Consider the following 23,842-nt stretch of genomic DNA (forward strand, 5'->3'; position numbering starts at 1 on the left):
TGAGACAGGGTTTCTGCTGGCTGTCCTGGAACTCACTCTGTAGATAATACTGGCCTCAAACTCAGACATCTGCCTGCCTCTGCCTCAGGGTCAACTCAATCCCTAGCAGGTAGAGGAGCTGTCAGGAAGCTGTGTTTCCACTGCTGGCTGGAAGTCTATCTGGAGACCATGTGAGAGAACTTTATTCTAGTCCCTCTTTGGGGTTACACTCTGCTCTGGGATCACATATAGACAATCTTCTGTTTGCTGTACGTCTCCTATTCATATCTTGTCCACTCCATTGCCATTTCTACCAACACAATAACCAGATAGCACCCAAGAGTGATGAAGAAGTTTGGAGTTCTTTATTGCTATGAAAACTATTAAAAGGGGAGTAGTCCTTTTCAGCTCCTCTAAGAAGCAAGGTGTTGGTTCCTCAATCCACAATCATTTCTTCCGCTCCTCTATGTACCCAAAAGCATTCCGGAGAAGCTGGAACTGTTCTGGATGGTGAGGACTGCCCCAGAACTGTTGTCCACGAACACAGAGACATACTGTCCAGACTAAAGACATCATGGTAGGCATCATTAGTGGGTGGCTCCAATCTAGAAGCCTACCCATCCATAGGAATAGCATTTGGAGCCAATACTCCCCAACAGTTGAAGTACTAGCCATACAGATCTAAAAACATCTTGACCAGACAGCACCCTCCAAGGCACAAGGGTTCAGAGGTCCGGAGCAACTACTTGTACTAAGCTGTAAGACCCTCCCAGGCCAGAGAAGCCCACCCACCTGTTGCTTACCTGTAGATGCAGCAGCCCCTGAACCTGCACTGTGAAGACCCTGCTGTTGCTCTCCAGACCTGATACAGCCTCCAGGGACCTGGGCATAGCACCACAGGGCAACAGTGTTGAGGTCACTGGCCCATGGTGCTCAGGCACTCCTTAAGGTAGCTACTTGTAATCTCAGGCCAAGGAGAGACCCCAGAGGACTGTGGTGGGACTCACGTATGACGATGACACAAGGACTCAATACAGATGAGAACACGGACCATATCCCGGGCACGCAACCGGCCTCTGCTCTGCAGTTCACTGTGGTCTATGGGTAGAGGGGTTTCAGGATACTGCCCAGAACAGGCTCAAGTGTCTGCCAGGGTTGAGGGTGGTTGGCCCCGAGCAGAGTAGATGACATCTCTTAGGGACCCACCCTCAAGGGATAATCTACCCACCACCCATAGTCCATATATATAGACTGGCTCACCCACGTGCAGGCTGGCAGAAAACTGGAAGATGGCAGAGACTGGGGCTGTGAATCGGCCCAAGGACAGGCTCAGGCCAGATCCCCGCAGGAAGGCACCCTGAGTAGTAGGCTGTGGAAATTAGGAGGTGACTGGCTACATTCAGGGCCTGGATCCTCACCATGTACACTTTAGCCAAGCAAGACACCTACATAGCCCAACCCCAGTCAGGTTTTTCCTGGGCCTCATTCTCTTTGTGGAAAGGACAGGGCTGACCTCTGTCTGCACCCATGTGTGCCTTAGAGCAAAGGCTCCAGGCTCCAGTGGATGGATAGGACCCCAAAAGCTATCATAGGGGATGGCAATTCTAGGCCCCACTTTTGTCTTAGTACAAGGTGGAGCTCCTAACTTTAACAAAGGCTGGCTCTCACCCTCTACAACAGTATCTCTAGGGCACAATGCAGGCATGTGCCCAGCAACATTTGTTATCTGTGGGCCCATCTTGCCAATAAGGGACTACTCCTGTATCCTGACCTCTTGGTATATAATCGTCAAAGATATAAGTATTAATTTGGCTTGTGTCCCCACTCACAGCTTGGAATCCTTGCAGTTCCACCAGAGTCTTCTTGTCCACCAGCACAGGGCCTTTCAAACGGCAGTAGAAGGCCTCAACCACCAGCCGTTGGCTGGGTTCCTGGGGTAACAATGTGTCTGGTAGCCCTGAGAATCGAAGTTCTGTGGCCTCTGTGGAGAGGGCCACTTTGGGTCAGGTCCCTTCTAGTCCTGTAAGAGCTTCTCAGGCTTCTGAGAGAGGCTGGGTATAGGACAATCTTACCTTTCAGTATCTCCTGAAATTCCTGCAGTAAGGCCTCTGGGGTAACTTCCACACCAGGGGAACCAGGGGGACCAGGAGGGCCAGGGGGTCCTGGGGGCCCTGGGAGACCTGAGAGGCCTCGCTAGAAGAGGTAAAAGAAAGTGAGTCTGAGTAGGAGTCCCCCCACTCTAACCCCTTTCTCTATGCTGAGAAAGGGCTGGTCTCACACAGCTCAGGGCCTTACCGACTTCTTGTCCCGGCCACGACACCGTTTTCTAGAGGACCCATCATCTGGCCGGCGGACAAAGTTCAACCATGTCATGTGGGCATCTGAGAGCTCAGGTCCAGAGGCTTCCAGTGGCTGAAAAGTCAGAGAAGCAAGGTTGGTGTATTAACCACCAGGCCTCTGGCCTCTATCTTAATACACCCCACAGATACCTGTGAACTTCAAGTTAGTGGGGGATTCAGACACACAGGAAGATGTCACTGGAGTAACTCAGGTCATGGCCCAAAGGAACTCTCCCTAATTATAACCTAGATGTCCCCATGAGTGTTAGTGTTGGGGGTGGGAGGAGGGAATAAGCATGGTGAGGTCTGGGGCTCTGTGAAAGCAAGAACCTGACACTAAAACACCTTGGGCCTTCGTGAAAATGTCCATGACCCCTCTGGCCCTGCTCCCATGAAGAAGGACATAATGGACTCATATAGGGCAAGCCTGATGTGTCTCTAACAAGAGGTTGGCTTTAAATGAGGTAAGGTAGCTACAGACACAAAGATATGGCTTTGGGAGAGTGTATCTGGTAAGGGCCAAGCCTGTCTCTGGGGACAATTAGGATGTGGAGGAGACCTGTATATCAGGCCAGCAGCCTGTGGAATGGACAGGAGTGTAGCAGCCACGAGTCCAGCTGTGACAGACTGGTTGTTTCGAAATGTTTCTGCCTTCATTAACCAGAGTAAGCCAAGGGTTCTGAGACAACACAAGGTCAGTCCTCAGTACGAACAGGGTAGCTACTGGAGATAGCTTTATTTACTAATCAGAAATTAAGATGTTCTCTTCCAGACAGGTTATAGGCTAGAAAGGACTTGCAAACACTGCTTCCCCTTAGGTCCCACCCAGGGACAGATGCAAGGACATATGCATGCTCCACAATTCTCTATCAGGTATCTGACCCCTTGACACTGAGAACATCAGACATTGCTAAGCCAAGGGTAAAGGCTGCAAGGAGATGTAGAACAAACCCCACCCCAGCACAAAGAGCAGAGACGCCTGGAGAGTGAGTTCATGGAGGCTCTACCCACGCCAACATCTTCTTAAACTGTCTCCTGTCCTATCTTTGGAAAGACAACCCAGGGCAGGGTTGATAAAACTGCCTCCACTCAACTGGGTGGACATAACCTCCCTTTCCTAGTATCTTTAGGGAGGGTTACTCAGGACCCAACACCTGCAGGAGCTCCCACTCTGAGTGGTCATAATCTCCCTTCTGCCTGACAGGGAACTAGCCCATGGCTTACACTCCCTCAGCTCTGCTCACTCTGCCTATCAGGAAAATGTGGCTTGAGGTGGTTTGATGTGAGCTGAGAGGCAGCCAAGCAGGCCAACACAGAGACACCCTAGGAAGGATACAGAGCAAGGGTCAAAGATACAGAGCCAGGAAGATCCTGTCTGGGTAAGAGCTGTTTCCCTTCCTGTCCTGGGGGCCCATAGGATGGCAGCAGTAGGAGCTCTGAGACTAGCACACAGGAGATTCATGTCTCTAGAGGACTCTAAGAACAGGGTACTTTGAACGCAAGATGCCACAGCAAATGAGATTACCACAGGACCCCTGGAAAGCACAAGGGACAAGCTAGTCAGGCTACTGCCTATTTAGGAGTTACGATACATAAGGTGACCCATTCATTTACCGGGATGCCCTCTCATCCACTCTCATCTGAGACAGCAATTATACCTAATGGTATCAGACTGTTGAAAAACACACGGAGGCTTCAAAGGGTTAACCGTTTCAGACCCACCAGGCCTGGCAGAGGGAGGCTCCCCCACAGGCCAGTCCCTGTCTTGGCTGCAGCAAGCTCTAAGCCAGATCAGTGATCAAAGTCACATGCAGTGCAACCTGGAAATGGGAGAGCAGAGCTGTCGAGGTAGGGGGCCAGTCTGAGCTTTGACGCTGTGCCTAGAACTGCACACCTACATGCTCCCCAGCCTCTGCCTACCTTGATGGAGCCTGGGAATCCCTCATGGTTGGATGTGGTAATATTGGGGGAATCCACACGCACAAACAGCTGCCGAGACTTCTTGAGTTCCTGCCGTGCCCCAGCTCCTGCAGTCTGTAGCCAGAGGAGGGTTGCAGCGGCCCAGCCCCAGGCCCACATGGCTCAGTCTCCGCAAGCAGAGGCTTAGGGATGGGAGCCCAGGCCAGTGTTCTCATGGGGGCGGCGGCAGGCATTCAGAGCCCCTGCGCGGGGGCGAGGCCCAGGGACGAGCCCAGCAGCCGCTGGTGCATGTCTGCAGGAGGAGCCAGAACTCCTCGTCTTTGTCGACCTATCTTCCTGCTCAGTGCCCTCGTCGGCAGCCCTGCCACCAAAAGAGAACTTTCTTCCTAGGCCTCTCAGGCTCCAAGGGGGAGGACTCACAAGGTGCACTTCTACCACTTGGAAGGCGGGGCGGGGCGGAGCAAGGCGGGGCGGGACCCCTATGACCAGTGATTCCATCACCCCTAAGGAGTTGGGAGGAGCTGGGCTGCTTCTCCCCAGCCCTGTCTCTGGTCTCCTCTCAGCAGGATTTCTATTTAGTTAAGCTGGCAATGGGGGGTGGAAGCTGTCAACTCTCTGTGGCATCTTTCATACCCACACTTCCAGGGAAGTGAATCCAAGTGATTCCTTTACTTTAGGAAGCTGTGTGCAAATCTCCCAGACTTTGCCCCACATACCTCATTCAGCCCCTACCCTAAACCACAAAAAAGGACCCTGGAAAAAGTAGGACATCTTTATTAGCTGGTTGCTTACCCTTCCCAGCTAGTGATCCTCCTGTACTTACAAGAGACCTACCAGGCTGACATCTGCAAAAAGGCACAGCATGAAGAGGCTGGTGATCTATCTTGACTCTTCAACAGACAGAGGGCCAACTTCTATAGTCTGTAACTCCACTGTCAGTCCCCTAGGCCTGTCTTCTAAGAGGTTAGCATAGGCCCAGTCTATACTGCAAGGGGGAACTGGTCCCTGTACATCTCTGACCAATACAATTTCCCCCCTCCAGTCCTCGTGAGTGACAGTGTCAGGTCCCCTGAGAAAGGCCCTTCTGAATCACCTTCAAGATCAAAGTTGGGTTAGCTAAGGACAAGCCAAGCCAATGAGTACCTTGGGCTCAGTGATTATGAGGTAGTGGCCCTTGAGTCTGGTCCAGGATACCCAGTAGCCAGATAGCCTCCAACTGGTAAAAGCTGTGGCTACAAACAGCCAGGTGTGGTTCCAACTGCTCTATAAAGGAATTGGAGCTGCATCCCTAACACACACTGGTTGGTCCCAGTAGGTATGGGTCCTGGTAAACAGAACATAATGTTCTAGAATAGTGCCCCCTCAATTCTCACTCCAAAAAAAAAAAAAAAAAAAAAAAAAGCGAAAGGTGGCCAAGTAAGCCATCCCAGCTCCAGGCCACACCCAGTCAGAGAAGCCTAACAAATAAAGCAGGGATAGGGGAGAATGTAAAGGGAAGTACCTAGTGTGTGTGTGTGTGTGTGTGTGTGTGTGTGTATGCATGTGTTATATATGCCAAGAAAGACAGCCTCTATGCCCCAAGTTCAAGTCTCAGGTTCAGGGAGGGCAAGTGCCTCAGCCCAGAGACCTCCTCTTCAAAGATGCAGCACCCTGTTCTTTTGGTCCACTTATATCTTGGTGGCCTATCTGGTAGTGGGACTCCTCAGCTGTCTTTCAGGCAGTTTATAAGCAGGTAGGCTAGACTTGCCCTGTCACAGAAATACCACAGTAGGTAGGGACCTCATTTTGTGGCTAGGGATGGCTAGGATGTTTCCGGTTTTCCAACTTCAATATCTCCCTGCCACAAACAACTTAGAAAATAACCAAGAGGAACCTACTCTGGTTCACAAGTACCCTGACCAAAGTGGCCCCTAGGAGCATCTGCTATTGGCTCTCATCCAAACCCTGGAGAAAACAGCTCAACAGGAACCAGTGGCTCACTATGGATGCAAAGGCTACTCCGGCCTAAAATAATAGCACCTAGGAGGCAGAGAATTAAAGTCCAGCCTGAGTTACATGAGGCCCTGTTTAAAAAAAAAAAATTCCTGAGAGAGCTTATACTAGCACCTTGACAGCACACCTGAAAGCTCTAGAACAAAAAGAAGCAAACACACCCAAGTGGAGAAGAGGCAGGAAACAATCAAACTCAGGGCTAAAATCAACCAAATAGAAACAAAAAGAACTGCACAGAGAATCAACAAAACCAGGAGCTGGTTCTTTGAGAAAAATCAACAAGACAGATAAACCCTAAACAATGAACTATATCTTAAAATAATTGTTTGTTGAAAATATTAAAATCATGTTCTACAAACAAAATGGAAATATTACTGATAATTTTTCTCACTGTGCTTGAAATTAGCATTTTCTTAATGTTTAACTTTGAAGAGTTTTCACTATTTTGAAATTTAAAAAATATACTTACTGATAATCTCCCCTAAAAACACCGATATTCTTTTTAAGTAAACTTATAGTTAAGACAATGTACACAGATATATAAGGCATTTTTAATACTCTTACTATGCCAGGTGATATAAGGGCTTTTGAATATATCTCTTAATGAATCATTTTTAATATTTTATGCTCTAATACTATGCTTGATTCCCAAAGAATATTTTGTATGTTTTGAAACAATTTAGTATTCAACATTATATATGGGATCCTCAGTTATGGATAGTATTAAATGTTCATTAATGATATTTTTAGGATGAAAGAATATGAAAGTTGAACAAAAATTTTTATATATTATTTGACTCTCAAAATACCCATTAATGTTTGATTATTAAATGCATTGAAATAAAAAAAATTAAGGAAAAAAAATTCCCAAAGACTACCTGAGAGCTTTTTTTCTCAGGGAAGAACAGAAGTGGCCAAGTGGGAAAGTTTCCTTCCAAGGTACCCCTCTCTTTAAATAACAATAGAATGTGAGCTTTAGGAGAGGTTTTCACCTCCTAAAGGAAGATCTAATAGAGGGCAGTCCAGGATGCCAACTGCCCCAGTCAGTGACCTCTCCCAAGAAAAGTCAACAAGGCAGGCATGCTTGAGCCAATGGGAAAAAAGGTTACCTTTTTGGACTGGTGAGATGGCTCAGTGGGTAAGAGCACCTGACTGCTCTTCTGAAGGTCCAGAGTTCAAATCCCAGCAACCACATGGTGGCTCACAACCATCTGTAACAAAGATCTGATGCCCTCTTCTGGAGTGTCTGAAGACAGCTACAGTGTACTTACATATAATAAATAAATAAATCTTTAAAAAAAAAAAAAAAAAAAAAAAAAAAAGGTTACCTTTTACTCGGGGGGTAAGTGCATGGAACACACAGTGGATACTATAGGGTCCTGTAGCACTCAAAGAGGGGAGAAGTGTTGGGGCTAACCTGCCAAGCCTTCACAGCACTCTTCGGTTGTACATTAAGTGCGACACCTTGTGGCCAGAAAGCAGGTTGCTTTTTACTTCTACCCTTAAGAACAAGCACTTCCTAAAAATTTCTTTCATTCTGAGCTGTTAAGAGTTAGTTGGTCCTGGCCGGGCGTGGTGGCGCACACCTTTAATCCCAGCACTCGGGAGGCAGAGGCAGGCAGATTTCTGAGTTCGAGGCCAGCCTGGTCTACAAAGTGAGTGCGGACAGCCAGGGCTACACAGAGAAACCCTGTCTCGAAAAACCAAAAAAAAAAAAAAAGAGTTTGAAGGGCAGTAGGGTGGTGGGGCAGGAGTGGATGGGGGAGCACCTTCATAGAGGCAGGAGGGAGGATGGGATGGAGGCTCTTTGGAGAGAAAACCGGGAAGGAGGATAACAATTGAAATGTAAATAAACAAAATAACCAATTAAAAAATTTTAAAAAGGGCTGGTGAGATGGCTCAGTGGTTAAGAACACTGACTGCTCTTCCAGAGGTCCTGAGTTCAAATCCCAGCAACCACATGGTGGCTCACAACCATCTGACACCCTCTTCTGAAGTGTCTGAAGACAGCTATAGTGTACTTACATATAATAAAATAAATCTTAAAAAAAATTTTAAAAAAATCAGAGTTGAGCTTTCAGTTGGGCAGTGGTGGCCCACACCTTGAATCCTAGCTCTTGGGAGGCAAAGGCACGTGGATCTGAGATGAAGGACAGCTTGATTTATAGAGTGAGTTCTAGGACAGCTGGGGACACACAGAGAAACCCTGTCTGGAAACCCCTAAACTCCCATAAAGGCCATGCTGGGGCCAGGGGGCTGGAGGTGGTGCTGAGATTTCAGAGGACTAAATTTGATAATGTTCTGTCTTACAAGAACTTCAGGAAACACCAATTTGGAATTGAGTTAATTGAGCTGAGGTAATTTCCAATGGAGCACTCTGGGACCAGGGAAAAATTACCATCTACCAATAGTAGGAAGCACATGTCTGTAGAGCTCCACCCACTGAAGGCTGCACAGGTTGCACAGGCCCAACCAAGGGTTGTCAATCTACCTTTTGGCAGCTGCAACATTCCAGGCATGGCACTTGGTCACAGCCTACCAGGGAAGGGACATTAACACAAATATCATGGAGTTAAGAGCAAAGGTATAACTAAAGACCTTTTTTAGGAGAGGGCTACATGGTATACTAGTTGTAAACTACAGAGCTGAATTAAAGATGATCACATGGGAGCACTTCAGCTTTACCATTGGTCCCTGAAAGGAGGTGGGCTTAGAAGGCTTTTAGGAGCCCCTGGTGATGGTTATCCCCTTTTAGGATGCCCAACACAGATGATGTCAGCCATCCCAAACAACTACTGCAGATACATTAAGCAAAATCTCAAAGAGATGACATCCATAAGGGAGCCTGCCAGCTTACTTAAGCCTGGTGACGTGTTCTGGGCAGTTTCCCTTTCCATGATCTGTAGAGATCAACATCTTACATAGGTCACCTGGAAAGGATGGTGTAGCCTACCTTAAGATATATGAAAGAACTTGGAGAAGCATCAAAATACATAGACCCAGTGCACTGTCTGCCAACATAGGAGGGTTGGCTTCTGGCCAACTAGACATAAGGAATTCCGATAAAAGGCTAGAGTACAGGCACCAAGGGTTCCTACTTCTCCATCACTCAAGGGAGCTGAAAGAACAGAGAGGTACTAAGGTTGACAGCAATACCTGGGCTACCCACAAGCCTTCACCACAGTCCTCAGCCACTGTTCTAAGTGTAACACTTTGTGGTCAGAGAGCAAGTTGCTTCTTCTACCTTAACAGAAAACAGAACCAGCACTTTGTGTGAGTCTTTTTCTCACTCATAAGCAATTTTACAATGAGATCAAATCAGTCCTCTCCTAGACCAGTCAGCCCACTTAGCCCCACCAGGAGGCTTTCAGCTCCTCCACTAAGAACACACACAGAGTATTTGATAGGCATTAAAGTTTTATATTTTTAAGTGACCAAATCTAATAAAATGAAAAACAAAACAAAACAAAACAAACAAAACAGGTTTACTAAACAGGTTCAAAAGACAACACAGGAGGAGAAGCAGTAAAACCAAAGCGTGAGTGGCACTGTCCACGTCAACCTCAAGAGGGAGTTGAGAACCTCCAGTCTCCTCCAGATCACATTTTGGTTTTTGCTTTCTTTTTAAGGTTTTTAAAAAGTGAAGCCCAGGAGTCCGGCAGGCCACCCTGTGCTCAGCAGCATGTCCATCACGCCTGCATCAAGCTCTGGCCCCTGTGTCCCTCAGCAGCAACTGTAGGTTGTGGCTTGTGAACCTCACTCCTGTGCTATGCTTCTCAGCACATACTTGACCGTGTAGGCAAAGGCTGCAAACCCAACTATAACAAACAAGTTCGCCAAAGCGCCGCCCAGGAGTCCATGATGCCTGTTGGCCTGTGGGAGCCCAGCGAGGTTCGGGCCAGCAGCAGGTGCGTGCCCATTGAGGAGCTGGACTCCATGCTGGCCACGGTGCATCTCCCCGTCAGGAACCACGTCTGGCAAAGGAAGATTCTGGGGCCTGTTACTTAGTTCATCTTGTGCTTTCTGTTTCTGTTTAATTTCCTGAGAGAAAAACAAAAAAACCCTCAGTTGTCTTAACCTGTTCATTTGGGAGCAGAACTCAAGTTTTTATAAGATCAGATCTACCACCCAGAACACAGTTCTCCATGCCTCTGCATGAGAATAGCTTTTCATCCCATTTTACAGGTAAAGAAAGCCAGCAAGGTGTCAACATCATTCCTCTGTGCCTGAGTTGAGTGACAATGAGCTATCAAAGGCTACACCACCTTCCAGCCCACAGTGCATGCCCAGCCCTTGCAGGAGGCAACTAATGTGCCTCCTGGCTACTGGCGGCAGATCTCTCGAGGGATGGCCGCTGATCAGCAAGCATGTCTCTGTGTGGACACTTGTGTATGTTCCTCAGAGTTTCTCCCCATCCCTAAGCTCTGTCTTTCACACACTATAGGGTCCTGGAGAAGAACTAGCTCTGTCACCCAATAGTGTGTGCATCTGGAGGCATGACCAGTACAGAGCCTTCTATGTCCTCCAGCAACCAGGAGGGCCTGCAATCCCACTACAACACCTACAGGAACACAGCAGTAAGCACACAAACACAGCTTCTCTTTGGAAACAATTATATCTGAAAGTGTTTTTAACATAAAGGAAGACAAAACTAAAAAAAAGTTCCAACTTTTGCCTTCTTACCTCCACAACTTCAGGAAATAATTCACAAAAGACTTTATCTTTTAAATTAAACACTAGACTCTGTGCTGCCAGCTGTTTTTTCTAGGAAAAAAGAGAAGGGAATTATCAGCCAGAAAGCTAATTTTAATTTGTTTGTTTTTTGAGACAGAATTTATCTATATAGACCTGGTTGTCCTGGAACACACTCTATAGACTAGGCTATCATCAAACTCAAGAAATCTACCTGCCTCTGCCTCCTGAGTGCTGGGATTAAAGGCATGAGCCAGCATTGCCCAGCTAACTTAAAAAACAAAAACAAAAACAAAAAACTAAAAAAAGAGCTGAATATGGTGGTGCACACTATTCTACATAGGTGAGTTCCATACACCCTATGCTAATAATGAGATCCTAATGGCAAAGCAAAACAAAATCTCAAAACAGACTTGTGTGATCAATATTATAGAAAACATCTAAAATGCTTCTCCCCCCCCCAAAAAATTAGTCTTATGAAGGCTTACTTATATTTTGTTATCAATTAACATTAAACATGGTAAATAAACATTAGAGAAATAAAACAAGCAGGAAACATGTTCTGTGTCCCCGCATCAAGCCTTACAAAGTTTCCTGAGGAGTACAGGAATATCAGTGATGCTTAGCAAAAAACAAAAGCAGAGTTGGAGACAGAACTGGACAGTGAGGCCAAGAGCCATGGTGTGAGGCAGCCAAAGCAGAGATATTTCTACAGTGTGGCCAGGAACAGGGAGCTGGTTTGTGGGAGACCCATACAGCCTCCATCTGCTCAAGAGGAAAACCGTTCCATGTCTCAGAACAGAATCAGCCCAGGATGAAAGGTTGGAGGCCACAGTGCCACAAGACCCCGGGCGAGGCGCTACCACACCTCACCGTGAAGTCCGATGTCTCTATGCTCCCCAGGGTGGGGCCTTTCTCCACCATAAAACTCAGGAGCCCTGTTAGAATGGTGGAAACGGACCACGCTGGATTCCATGTATCTGGGTGGAAATCTGTGATGGAGAGACACAGCCTGAAAGAAAGTGATTTTGTAAGCAAGAATGCACACTTCCCATGAGCACAGACAGCTCAAAGCATTGCATCACCAGGAAGCTTACCTTGTGTTGCACTTAAATCTTCCATTGGGAGTTATCATGTAAATACTAGGAGGCTTAAATGGAAATTCTCTGGGAAAAATTAGTTTTCCATGATAATAGCCACCTACACCAAAAGAAAAAAGAAAGTATTAGCCTTGTCAACATCCAATGTAACTGTTTCTCAACTCCCACCAACCTTACCCAGTTTCTAGCTGGCATCCCAAGCCCGTGGTCTCCTCCTGTCCTCTCCCTATGCTGGCTCACAAGCTTAACCAACTACTGACTTTATTCTCCAGGGCTTGCACTACTGTCCAACACTTCAGCCTGTCCCCGAGTATCTGACTCCCCATCTATTACACCTGTACTCACAGGAGACTATAATTATCACTTGTCCCACTACAGCTATAGAACTACCCTTTTCTCTCCCAAATCTTCATGTTCCTCCCTTACTGAGAACTACATCGTCAGAAGACAACTACAGTTGCTTCAGATCTCTGCCTCTTCCACGACTTCATTTGTTTCCTAGCAAACACCAGCATTTATCTGCAGGGATGAAAAGAAGCACCCACTTGCATTTCAAAGAAAAGGACCACAAGAATGGATGTCAGGCATGAGCTTGGTGAAATCTACACGACACAACATAGTGCAAATCAGATAAGAAAACTGGATATCAGAGAACTACTTACAGAACACAAATGAGGGTTGAAAAGATGAATCAGAAACTAAGAACCAGCTATGCAGGCATTAAAATCAGAGTTTGCATTCTAGAACCCACAGAACAAGATGGTATGCTTGCAACTCCAGCAATGAAGGCTGCTAGTCTAGCAGAAAAATTACAATTCCAGGTTCAGGGAAACCCTTCCTCAAATGGAATAGAGAGCTGACAACCTCCTCTAGCTTCTTCATAATTGAGTACACCAGCACACACATGTGCCCACACCCACGGTGAAATGTGATTCTTTGTGTATAAATACACATTACTTATTGTTTGGTTATGGTGGTGATTAGACCTGGAGCCTTTTGCACATGCTAAGCAAGAAGTCTACCACTGAGATACATCCCTAACTTAAGACACAGGTTAAATTACAAAGGATACTCAGTGTTTATTGGTGGCCAAAGGCCTCACCTTCAAAGTGTGAGGAATATTTTTACCAAATAATCACAGCAACATAGACCCTCCCCCCTGAAATCAAAGTGCAGTTCTTGTCATGGAACAGAGTCAGCAAAAGGTCCTCCCTCTACAAGCCTACCCAAGAAGAGCACAAAGAAGAGTCCCGGAGGGACGGGCCACAAGCATAACCATGGCCCAAGCCTAGGAACAGACACACCCAGAGAACACAGAACCATCAATGCCTTTGGGGTAAAAAAAAAGGAATCCACTTTAGGTTCTTTGTCCTTTCATGTAAAGTTTAAAGTGAGCCTTTAACATTAATAAAACATGAATAGGGTCACATTAAATCCACAATTAGTGATACATTTTTAGCAAATTTTCCATAGGAAGTCAATTTTGTATTCTTGGGATAGGTGCGTCCAAGAGCACTAGATATAGAACTGCCAGAGAGCTCAGGACAAAAATGTGGAATTGCAGAGGAGCCACTAGGAAGGCAGGGAGGAAGGGACAGAATAGCTCAAAAACCAAGGAGCACATCAGAAAAGCAGTCATCAACAGCAACATATACCAGAAGACAAGAAACTGAGGACTGAGCCAAGCTCTTGACCATGACAAGGATTCCTTATACACCCTGAGAGAATGTTATCTATACCTACACCAAAGGTTAGTCCTTGGTAGGTATAGATAACATTGGGTAGGGACAGCTGAGGAGATGCAGCAAAGAGATTCAGTAAACTGTCAGCCCGAGGGACATACCCACAGGTGACACAGAAGAGGATAAAAAGATGGGAGAATAGGAAGTACACCAGCATTGACAGCTAAGACACCACTAGAGTTATAGATTAGGAAACAGGTCAGGGTTGAGTTGGCAAGATCTGGCAGTCTCCAAGGTTCTCTGCTTATACATCTTTCTGAGCTACCCTCTCTAGCCCATCACCACATCAGCAAACCTTGGTAAGTCTGGTGCTACAAGAGATCACATAGTGGTTAAATGCTATTTAAAATTTAAAAGCAGGCTGGAGATGGCTCAGCAGTTAAGAGTACCTACTGAAGGAAAAAAAGAGAAAAGAGTATCTATTGCTTTTGCAAAGGACCTGGGTTTGGTTCCAAGCACCCATATCGCTATTCAAAACTATCTATAACTCTAGCTACAGAGAATCCAACACCTCTGCTGACCTCTATGAGCTCCTGTACAAACAGTGCCACATACATACACTTATTTGTACATACACACATACAGAAATTTATTTAAAAATTAAAAACAAAACCCAAAATAACTTCAAAACTCAAAATAGTACCCACAGTCTCCCACTAGAGATAGATATCCATGACTCATTTCTATATATGCACGCATGTCAAACACACAAAGTTATTTTATATTATTTTCATCATGTATTTGGAAGCCCATCTGTCTCTTTTTTTTTTTTTTTTTTTAAAGATTTATTTATTTATTATAAGTAAGTACACTGTAGCTGTCTTCAGACACTCCAGAAGAGGGCGCCAGATCTCGTTACGGATGGTTGTGAGCCACCATGTGGTTGCTGGGATTTGAACTCTGGACCTTCGGAAGAGCAGTCGGGTGCTCTTACCCACTGAGCCATCTCACCAGCCCCCATCTGTCTCTTAAGAGACTGACCGAAAGAAATTCAAGGACTCCTGGAGATACATGGCCTGTATGCCTCCCTCAATTAACCCACACCCTACTGCTATGGGGCACAGGTAAGTTCTAGTGTTAGCACCATCATCATGACAGACACAGACACAGACACACACACACCCAGCCCCTGTGAACTCATTCTCCAGAACAAATTACCCCAACACCTGGGTTCCTGGACCAAAGAAGAACCCGTTAAAGAATTATCAGCCAAATAACCTGAAAGAGTTTGCCCTTTTTATTCTCAATCACCCAAGCACTGAACCAAACATTCCAAGCAGTCATTTTCTTTTCTTTTTTGTTTGTGCTGAGAATGGAACCCAGAGCCCCACAGACCCATCTCAGTCCTCCACAAGGTTTCCACTAGGTGAAGGCCTGCTACACTTGCCATGTGAAGTTAGGCCTGATGGTTGAAAGCAGAGGCACTACCCATCTGGCCAGTGCTCTGCCCTGGGCTTGCCTAGAGATGTCAACCTTGCCATAAGACCCTAGAAACCTACTGACAGTTTCAAGAACTAATTTATTAAAATCACTGAGAACCCTAGCTAGTGGCAGCTGGTAACCTGAGGGATCAGGCCACCATGTCAACACTAAAAAGCAATAAAGAAGTGAGACCCTGATAGGTCCTATAAAGATCCCTAGGACCTTCCTAAGCATCACATGCCTCTGTTTGGCTTAGAGACTAATCTGACATTAAAAAGTATCTAGCAAAACTTTATCTCTACTTTGTTTGGCCTTAGAAACAGAAGAACATCTTACTATTTATTCTGGGCTGGAGAGATGGTTCAGCAGTTAAGAGCACTCTTTTCTTGCAAAAGGACCCAGGTTCAATTCCCAGCAACTACATGGTAGATCACAATCATCTAGAACTCCAGATACTGACCCCCTTTTCTGTGGGCTCCAGGCACATACATGGTACACAAGCAAATACCCATATACATTAAAAAAAATCTTTCTCCGCTTCTAACCAACATAAGAGGCTGGGGAAATGCAGATGGTTACAAACAGTCCAACAAAACCAAAAGGAGCAAACATTTCTAGGACAAGATTCAAGTAAATAATGTGGCTGCTCTGTGACCAGAACAGACAGTCATTTACATGGAAAGGAGTGATTCAGATTTTCTACTAACCTTCATAAGGAGTCATCTCAGGGCCTCGGACAACATAATGCCTAACAGAGAGAGAAGGAAATTACTTGATTTGTGTACCATAAATTCTCTAAAACTACAGAATTCTCACAAAAGGTCTGGCACTACAGTTTGGGGGCAATGCCCACAACCCTAATAAAAAGAGAACAAAGACATCATAGCTCATGCTGAATCCTTCTCTCCTAAGAGTTTGGTGTTTTAGTGGGTGGCAGACACTAATGGCCATTCAAACAGAACCTGTGTGTAAAGAATCTTTATATACTGTGTGGAAGCATCACCTGTCAATAAAAAAGTCTATGGCCAACGAGCTGAGGCAGGAAATAGGAGGTGAGAGTTCCCACAGAGAGGGAAATTCTGGGAAAGAGCCAGGCAGAGTAGATTTGCCCCAACAATGGAGGAGACAGATGCATAAACCTGAGAAGTATCTAACCAGTAGAAGAACTTAGACTAGAATAAACTGGATTACTGAGATACTAGCTAGGTAGGGAACAGAGCCAGGGCTGTTGGCCTAGGCATTTATTCAAATATAGCTCAGTTTCAGAGTCATTATTTCTGGGAACAAAGAGGCTACTAGGCAGTAAGTGCCTAATGAGCTTCTTCAGTGACATATCTCATATGCTGTCCAATCTCAGTTTTGGGGAACTGAGTGTGCTTTGAGCAAATGCCCAGAGTCAAGAATCTACATGCTTCTGTCTGCATGCCTATGAACTTCACCCCACATACCTCTTTTCCTTTGTTGCTTTTCGTCCTAGCAAATCTTATGTGCGAGTTGGTGAGATGGATTAATGGGCAAAGGCACATACTGCCAATATGATGCCTGAGTTTGATTCCCAGGATTCTATAAGTTAGAAGGAGAGAACTGGCTCCCCAAACTGTTCTATGACCTTCCCATATATGTGTTGACACATGTGTACCCACCCCACAAACACAATCAATGCAATAAAAAATTGATTTAATTTAAATCTCAAGCAAGTCCTTCTTAGCACATAATCAAGTCAAAGGGTGGACTTAGAGACCTGTAACCAGCACATGAAGATGAGTTCCACATACAACAAAGATACTCCCACTAACCAGGTAACCAGTGACCCAGCAATGAAATCTGTCCCCATATCAGCCAACTGTCTCCTAGGGACTACATCGAACTCTCATCTCTGGAACAGGGTTAGTTCTAATGCCACTGAAGAGGCCCCTCATGCATTTCTTCTATCAACGTCCAAACGCAAAACATTTCTTTTTTCTTTCTTTTTTTTTTTTTTTTGGTTTTTCGAGACAGGGTTTCTCTGTATAGTCCTGGCTGATCCTGGAACTCACTCTGTAGACCAGGCTGGCCTCGAACTCAGAAATCCACCTGCCTCTGCCTCCCGAGTGCTCGAACTAAAGGCATGCGCCACCACGCCCGGCAAAACATTTCTTTTTAACTCTGGAAAAATTTTTCTCTGGATTTGGAAAATTATAAAAGTATTAAAAAAATGTCTTAAATACAAACAAACAAAAAACAGGACCTCAGTACACTGTATTGGCTGGCCCACAACTCTGCCTCCTGAATCCTGAGATTAAAGGTATGTGCCACACCCAGTAAGAAATGTTTTCTGGTGAGTCAAGTCTTGTATTTCATTTCTCAAAGCTGGTAATGAGCACTTCCACAGAGAACATGAAACCTTGTGACTCCTTCCACAGAGAACATGAAACCTCGTGACTCTATCCTTTTTGTTTGGTTTGGTTTTTCAAGACAAGGTTTCTCGGTGTAGCTCTGGCTTAGAACTCTAGGCCAGGCTAGTCTTGAATTCAGAGATTCAGAGATCTACCTGCCTCTGCCTCCCAAGTCCTGGGTTAATGTGTGCCACCATACCCGATGACTCCACACTTTTAATGGAGCAAAAGAGCTACTATGCACCAAATGTTTTTCACAAGCTCTATCACTGTCAGTGCAAAAGTTAGGAGCGCTTGGCTTAGGCCAGAGTCAAGGGTTCATCGTATCAATGTTGACACTAATGTTCCCAGGCTACAGAGTGAATTCCCAGTGTCAGAAAGCAAAGGGCAGCCCAACCCTAATGCACCTGAGCAACACTTGAGAGATTTATAAACTCAAAGCCCATATAAGTACTACCTCAGGGTAGAAGATTTCTCCTTTTAGTCCTAGCCTAAGCCAAGCAGGACTCTATAATATTCTTGACATAACACTCATTGCAAAGCCCAGAGTATTGACAGGCCTCTCAAGTATCCATCTACAGCTGAGGAGTTACAAGACTGCCTCTACCATGACCAGGCCTAGCAGCTGGACCACTACAGGACCTGCAACAGAGTGACTACAGTAGTCTTACCATTCAAGAATATTTGAAGGGAGGGGCTCTGCACAGATGTAAGGCACTGGGTCTTTCTTAATTCGAAGGTAGTCCTGCTTCAACCTTTGTGTTGCTGTTGTTGGAGCTCTCTTATTGCTGTTATTGCTCATCTATTCAAAAAAGAAAAAAGAAAAAAAAGACATCTCTATTTACAAAGAACCAAACAGACACATGATTTCCTTACTATGAACAACTTCAGCAGTGAATACCTCTACTTCCCATCTGTGGCCCACCCACCATCAAGTCCCTCCCTCAGTTCTTTGTCTATATGCCCCTACCACCACCACCACTTTCATACCTGTAACACAAAACCAAGCACCTAACACAGATGCAAGGTAGAAAGAACCATGAAACTACATTACAGTCCTCCAAGAATTTACATGGGACATTTCATTCAAGTGGGACCTGGGTAGGCATACTGAAGCCAGCTTGCACAAGCTCCAAAGAGCAACTATTTACATCCTTTAAATCTGATCAGCAATACCTCAATGGTGGACATTTCACAGCAGAAAATTAGTGAGTACCAGTGGCCATTCTGGTCCTGTTACACATTTATCACTGGTCACAAGTAACAATGGCAAGGGTAGATAGAGACAGTGTGAGGCTAAAGAAATGAAATAAGAACTTTCAGAAATCTAGCTGCATGGACTAGGCAGTGGAAAAGGCATGTTTAGGGGGCTACATTGGTCATACGTCAAACAGGATTTAAACAAAATAAAGGACAAAGGGTAGCCAGAGAGGCAAGGCCAAACTTCCAGAATCCCAAGAGTTTTAGGCCCCACCTTAAGATACCTAGAACCTTCTATTAGGAAGGTCACTCTGGTGCTTCAACATAGGGCAGCAGTGGCAGATACATACAGGGAGGGAAACCATGAAAGTACTAGAGAAGGGACTGGGGTTTTCTGAAGATATCTCAGTAAACAGGTAAAAGTGCTTGCCAGGCAAGACTGATGAGAGGAGGTTGTTCCTCAGAACCCACATAGCAGAAGGAAAAGAACTAACTGCTGCAAGCTGTCTGATGACTTTCACACAAGTGTCCACAGACATGCACACTCACTCATGCACAAACACACATGCATCCACAAACAATAAATAAATATAACTAAAAACTTTTAAAGAGAAGAGTCCAGCTGAATGTGGTGGTTCACATTTTTAATCATAGCGCATGGGAGGCAAAGGCAGGCAGATCTGAGTTTGAAGTCAGCCTGGTCTACATAGTGAGACTCTTTCTCAAAGAGAGAGAGAAGACTGAATCAGACTCAGACCCCTCAGTTCTACTCCAGAAGATAAGGATGGACAGTGGTGGGACTAGGGCCCCACCGTCACAGATTTACAAGAGCTCCTACTTGTTCTCTTTCCTCATAATTTAAGACAGAAACATACAAAAAAATCTACACCTAAAAATAAAGTGTGAATACCACCAGTCTAAAATGATTGAGGGGCCATTTGGGGATATACAAATTAGAAAAAAGTTAATAGGCTGGTGAGATGGTTCAGTGGGTAAAGACACTTGTTGCCAAGTCTGATGACCTGAATTCAATCCCCAGGATCTATATGGCAGAAGGAGAGAACTGACAAAATACAAGCTTTTCTGACTTCTGTGCACATGCATTGGCATACATCTCCCACTACCAAAAATAAATATTTATTTTAAATTTAAATGAAAAATAGATGAGTTTGGCTATAACAGAGCAGGCTGGATATGGGCTTTATCTTGTGACACTGGAAGCACAGACTTCCCCATTGCAGCTTCCTCCCACCATCACCAGGCCACCCTAACCTGTCTCACACAGTGCTGTCTGATCATTTTAACCATGACTACAGACATCATCAAACATCAAAAACAGCTAGAAATCCCCAACATGATCTCCCAGTCAGATAAACCCAGCCTATTCTAGCCTTTGTATGAATTATTCCCAGACAGACAGACAGCCACATGCTCTTCACTCTCTTCAATATTTGCTTTACATATTGTTTGAAAGTTAACAACCTTTAACCTTTAGCCTGACTAACTTCTTGGTAGACACCATCACCACAGACTACGGTATCTGCCTTCTCTACCAGTACTGATACCCCATGACAACCAGGACTAGGTATGTGCTTACTCTGTACCCTCAGAACCTTCAAAGGGAATGGCTTGGCTAGGTTATCTACCACAATCCCTCATGTGCAGTCTCAGCAAAGGTGCCGTTGTGGCCCCTCAATGGGGGCGGGGATATGTGAAAGAGCCTTCCTTCCAATCCCAGTAACTATAATGTAGGAACGCATTACTTCCTGTCAACTACAAGACCCTCCTCCAAGCTCTTCACAGTTGAGTCCTTGTACACTAACACCAATGCACTTTAAGCATCCACTCCCCACCAAAGACAGCAGATGGTAACAGCTTTTTTTTTTCTGCCAAACCCTTAAAAAAATAAACCCACCTACACCTTGTTTTCATAGCACCTAACAAAACCCAACCTTCTCAGCCCAATATGGACTGGTGGAAAATATACCTGCATCCTTCCCTACCTATTCTGAGCTACATCCATCAGGGACCTCTCTGATCTCCCTAGTCAAATGCCTCCTTTCCTGGCCTTTCTACCTCACAACCACCACCACCAACCACAACCACCACCACCACCACCAACCACCACCCCCCCCATGGTCTAAGAGTATAGTGCACAAAAACCTTTCTGGCAGAATCAAGGGCTTTTGCCTGATGCATCCAAGAATGCTCACACCAGGAACAAGGTTACAGTCCAGCATGGCCAAGAAATGCTTCCAGAAAGCATTGTCCCCAAGTTCTTAGCTTCAGAAGCCATGTGGGCCAGAGAGCTCAACTTGCCCAGCACCTAGTAAGAAACAAAGCAATATCCAATGATCCACAAGCAGAACTACAAGCCTTCACCCCTAAAGTTAAAACTCCAACATGTAAAAAAATAACTTCATTGAGTAATTCCAACACAACTGTATTTGGCTTGAGCTAAGTGTCCAGACAGGTTAGTGGACACACACAGGAAACTAAGCAGTTAGTTGTGCCAGGCTATAGTTGTGCTTGCCTGACATGCATGAAGACCTGGGTTTAATTCCTGGCACCACATAAGCAAAGCATGGTTGGTGTTTATCTATAATCCCAGTAGGTAGACGCAGATGATCATAAGTTATATAGCCTGATAGCCTGGAATACATACATTTTCCTGTCTTTCTTTTTTTTGAAGATCCTGTCTTAAAAAAATAGTTTAGTGCACATCTTCAATCCTGGCACTTGGGAGGCTGAGACAGGTATATCTTTGTGAGTTCAAGGCCAGCCTTGTCTACAGAGAGAAGTCCAGGAGAGCCGGGGTTACATAAACTTTAAAAAAAAAAAAAAAAAAATTTCTGCCTAGTCAACCACAGGACGAAATTCTTTCTCATACTTGCTTTTAACTTTTTTTTTTTTTTTTTTTTTTTTTTTTGAGACAAGGTCTCAGTGCATAGCTCTGGCTGTCCTGTGTAAACCAGGCTGACCTCAAACTCAAAGATCCTTCTGCCTCTGCCTCCCAAGTGCTGACATTAAAGGCATCTAACACTGTGATCAGCTTTAACTTCTGTTTTTTCTTTCAGCATTGGAAATTAAACCTAGAGCCTCTTGAGGAGTAGGCAAGTATTCTATCACTAGGCTGCATCTCCAGCCTCAAACTTGCTGTTAAGCATATAACACCATACTTATGATTCACTATCTGCTGCCCTAACTGCTCCTCCTCTACCTCAATCAGAACAGCAGTATCTTTCATGACTCTCCTAGGGGATGGAAGGTGACAGAAGCAGCCATTCACTGGCAGCTCTTTTCAGTCCTTCATCACTGTGCCAAAGTGGTAGTTCTTTTTCCTTTTGGACATCTCTCTCCCACAACACTACACACAGGTTAGGTGACAGTGTAGAATAAGACCTTGGCCTGACGGATGATCAGAAGGGTACATGACACACCCAAGGCCAGGATTTTCAGGGAGTTTTACCTTCTCCAGGATTACTCCATGGGCTTGGAGGAAGCCAGAGGCTCACAATAAACAGCCTCAGCACCACTTTCTTACACACACCGAGAACTGAACTGACGCTGAGTACAGGAAGACATGATGTGCAGAGTAATGACTCCAAGTTCTAGGATCTAGACCTATCTCTGGCTGAAGATCATACACAGGACTTTATAATCAAATACAATCCTAAAATCCTTTTTCCCCCATTACACACACCTGGCATGAATAAAGCCTTGTACCACTACTTAAAAAAAGGTATATTCTTATGCACTTGTTGGCTTACAGTGAACTCTGCTCTTCTCTCTTCCTAGTCTATCTGGATCTGATAATGTTGAGAGCTTGACTTAGGTTAAACATACACCTAAGTGATGTACACTAAAAAGGAAGTGAGGTCACTGGCTGAGAGTCCGCAGTTAGCAAAGGTGGATAATAAGCATCGACCGTCCTCACCCCGACCCCCGAAACGGGCTCAAGTCCCACTCTTACTGCCAAAGGTTTTGTTGTATTACCTTCAAGGGCATAACTGCGGACACACTCGCTCCTGTTGGGGTCTATTAAGTAGTCTGAGGTTCTAACTGTTCGAGATGAAAGGGGGCACTCAACGGCTACCACCCCACAACAAACTCACGGGATACGTTTTTAAAGATCAAACGTGGCTCCTCCTCGGAGTATTTCGAGCGCCCCAACCAACAGGCCTCTTCGTGAGAGAATCCGCCGAGTGGCAAACAAAACCCCTAACCTGCCTCCCGATGGACCAGCCCCAAACAGGAACCCCAAGCGCCCTCAGTAACCGACCTCGGGTCCGCGCAGGGGCGCTCCGGGTCCGGGCACAGCCGGCGACGTAACGAACGGGACCCGACGTGTGGAGTCCCCGAGTCCCCGCCCGCCGCTGCAGCCGGCTCCGGCGGGGCGAACGAGCGGCCCAAGGCCCCGCGCAGCCCGCGAGCGCTCACCTCTCCCTGAGGCCGCTGCCGCTGTTCGCCGTGGTCGACGCCAGAGCAGGGTGCGGAAGAGTGGGGCCCGCGCCGTGAGCCGCACCTGCGCTGGGTCTCGGCCCACCGCACCCGCCGCAGCCTCGCCGCCGCTACCGCCGCTCAGCCTCCAAGATGGCCGCTCAGGGGACGGCCTAGGCCCGCTTCCGCTTCCGGTGCGCTGTCTGCGGGTGGAAGCGCTTCTCTAGGCAGCTTGGTGGAGGGCTCCACTGTCAGTTCCTAGCTGTCTCTGTTTAGTCTCGGATTTTTGGCTATGGTTGCGTCCGGCTACTGCGCAAAGGGTTGCTGACGCGTGCGCACTAGAGAATAGCTCGTGGTGGGGGGTGGGGGGCGTTGTGACTCTATGTCGGGAAACTGGGCTAGACACTCCCGCGACTTAATACTGTCTGGCCCGCACTCCAGGAACCAGTAAGTGGCTGCAGAAATCCCGCAGTGCTCCCGACCCCAAATCAGGGCCAGTCTGGGAGGCCAGCCCCAGAGAAAAGATGACCCATGAGTTCACCACGAATTAGGACCACCGGCCACCTTCTGGCCCAAGATGCACTCTTGTCTGCTCTAAACACAGTTAAATTCCGAGCTGGAGGTTCACCCAGCTCTCCCTC

At 46.0% G+C, this 23,842-nt stretch overlaps 2 protein-coding genes across 5 annotated transcripts; both read right to left on the reverse strand.

The window, feature by feature from the left end:
• Positions 1 to 352: 352 nt before the first annotated feature.
• On the reverse strand, positions 353 to 4,655 carry C1qtnf12 (C1q and TNF related 12). The gene is made up of 8 exons (XM_021161285.3): positions 4,239 to 4,655; positions 2,275 to 2,391; positions 2,052 to 2,172; positions 1,809 to 1,960; positions 1,240 to 1,348; positions 987 to 1,077; positions 783 to 861; positions 353 to 542 (listed from the first exon to the last, which is right to left on the reverse strand). The coding sequence occupies exons 1-8, from the start codon at positions 4,395 to 4,397 to the stop codon at positions 444 to 446; spliced, it is 927 nt and encodes a 308-aa protein (XP_021016944.1). The 5' UTR covers positions 4,398 to 4,655; the 3' UTR covers positions 353 to 443.
• Positions 4,656 to 9,694: 5,039 nt separating this feature from the next.
• Ube2j2 (ubiquitin conjugating enzyme E2 J2) lies at positions 9,695 to 23,461 on the reverse strand. Of its 4 annotated transcripts, none has more exons than XM_021159973.3 (8): positions 23,202 to 23,381; positions 20,925 to 21,087; positions 18,233 to 18,363; positions 15,894 to 15,934; positions 12,020 to 12,122; positions 11,796 to 11,934; positions 10,914 to 10,994; positions 9,695 to 10,271 (listed from the first exon to the last, which is right to left on the reverse strand). In XM_021159973.3, the coding sequence occupies exons 2-8, from the start codon at positions 20,958 to 20,960 to the stop codon at positions 9,987 to 9,989; spliced, it is 816 nt and encodes a 271-aa protein (XP_021015632.1). In that variant the 5' UTR covers positions 20,961 to 21,087; positions 23,202 to 23,381; the 3' UTR covers positions 9,695 to 9,986. The 4 variants fall into 4 exon arrangements, with proteins under 4 accessions (XP_021015632.1, XP_021015631.1, XP_021015635.1 ...); XM_021159972.3 differs by having other exon boundaries at positions 23,044 to 23,381; XM_021159976.3 differs by lacking the exon at positions 20,925 to 21,087 and having other exon boundaries at positions 23,202 to 23,461.
• Positions 23,462 to 23,842: the final 381 nt, after the last annotated feature.

This window comes from Mus caroli, unplaced genomic scaffold (genome assembly GCF_978045245.1).
Source record: "Mus caroli unplaced genomic scaffold, Mus_caroli_1 scaffold_6, whole genome shotgun sequence".
Lineage (NCBI taxonomy): Eukaryota > Metazoa > Chordata > Mammalia > Rodentia > Muridae > Mus > Mus caroli.

What these genes read in the sequence shown, in the direction of transcription:
- C1qtnf12 (XM_021161285.3), bottom strand. Translation starts at nt 4,397, where the DNA reads ATGTGGGCCTGGGGCTGGGCCGCTGCAACCCTCCTCTGGCTACAGACT. An exon ending in GTGGCCGGGACAAGAAGTCG is followed by an intron (nt 2,173 to 2,274) that starts GTAAGGCCCTGA and finishes TACCTCTTCTAG; the next exon opens with CGAGGCCTCTCAGGTCTCCC. An exon ending in AACTGCAAGGATTCCAAGCT is followed by an intron (nt 1,349 to 1,808) that starts GTGAGTGGGGAC and finishes TAATTTCCACAG; the next exon opens with CCTACTACTCAGGGTGCCTT.
- Ube2j2 (XM_021159973.3), bottom strand. Translation starts at nt 20,960, where the DNA reads ATGCATCAGGCAAAAGCCCTTGATTCTGCCAGAAAG. An exon ending in AGATTTAAGTGCAACACAAG is followed by an intron (nt 11,935 to 12,019) that starts GTAAGCTTCCTG and finishes ACTTTCTTTCAG; the next exon opens with GCTGTGTCTCTCCATCACAG. An exon ending in TATTTCCTGAAGTTGTGGAG is followed by an intron (nt 10,272 to 10,913) that starts GTAAGAAGGCAA and finishes TTTTTCTCTCAG; the next exon opens with GAAATTAAACAGAAACAGAA.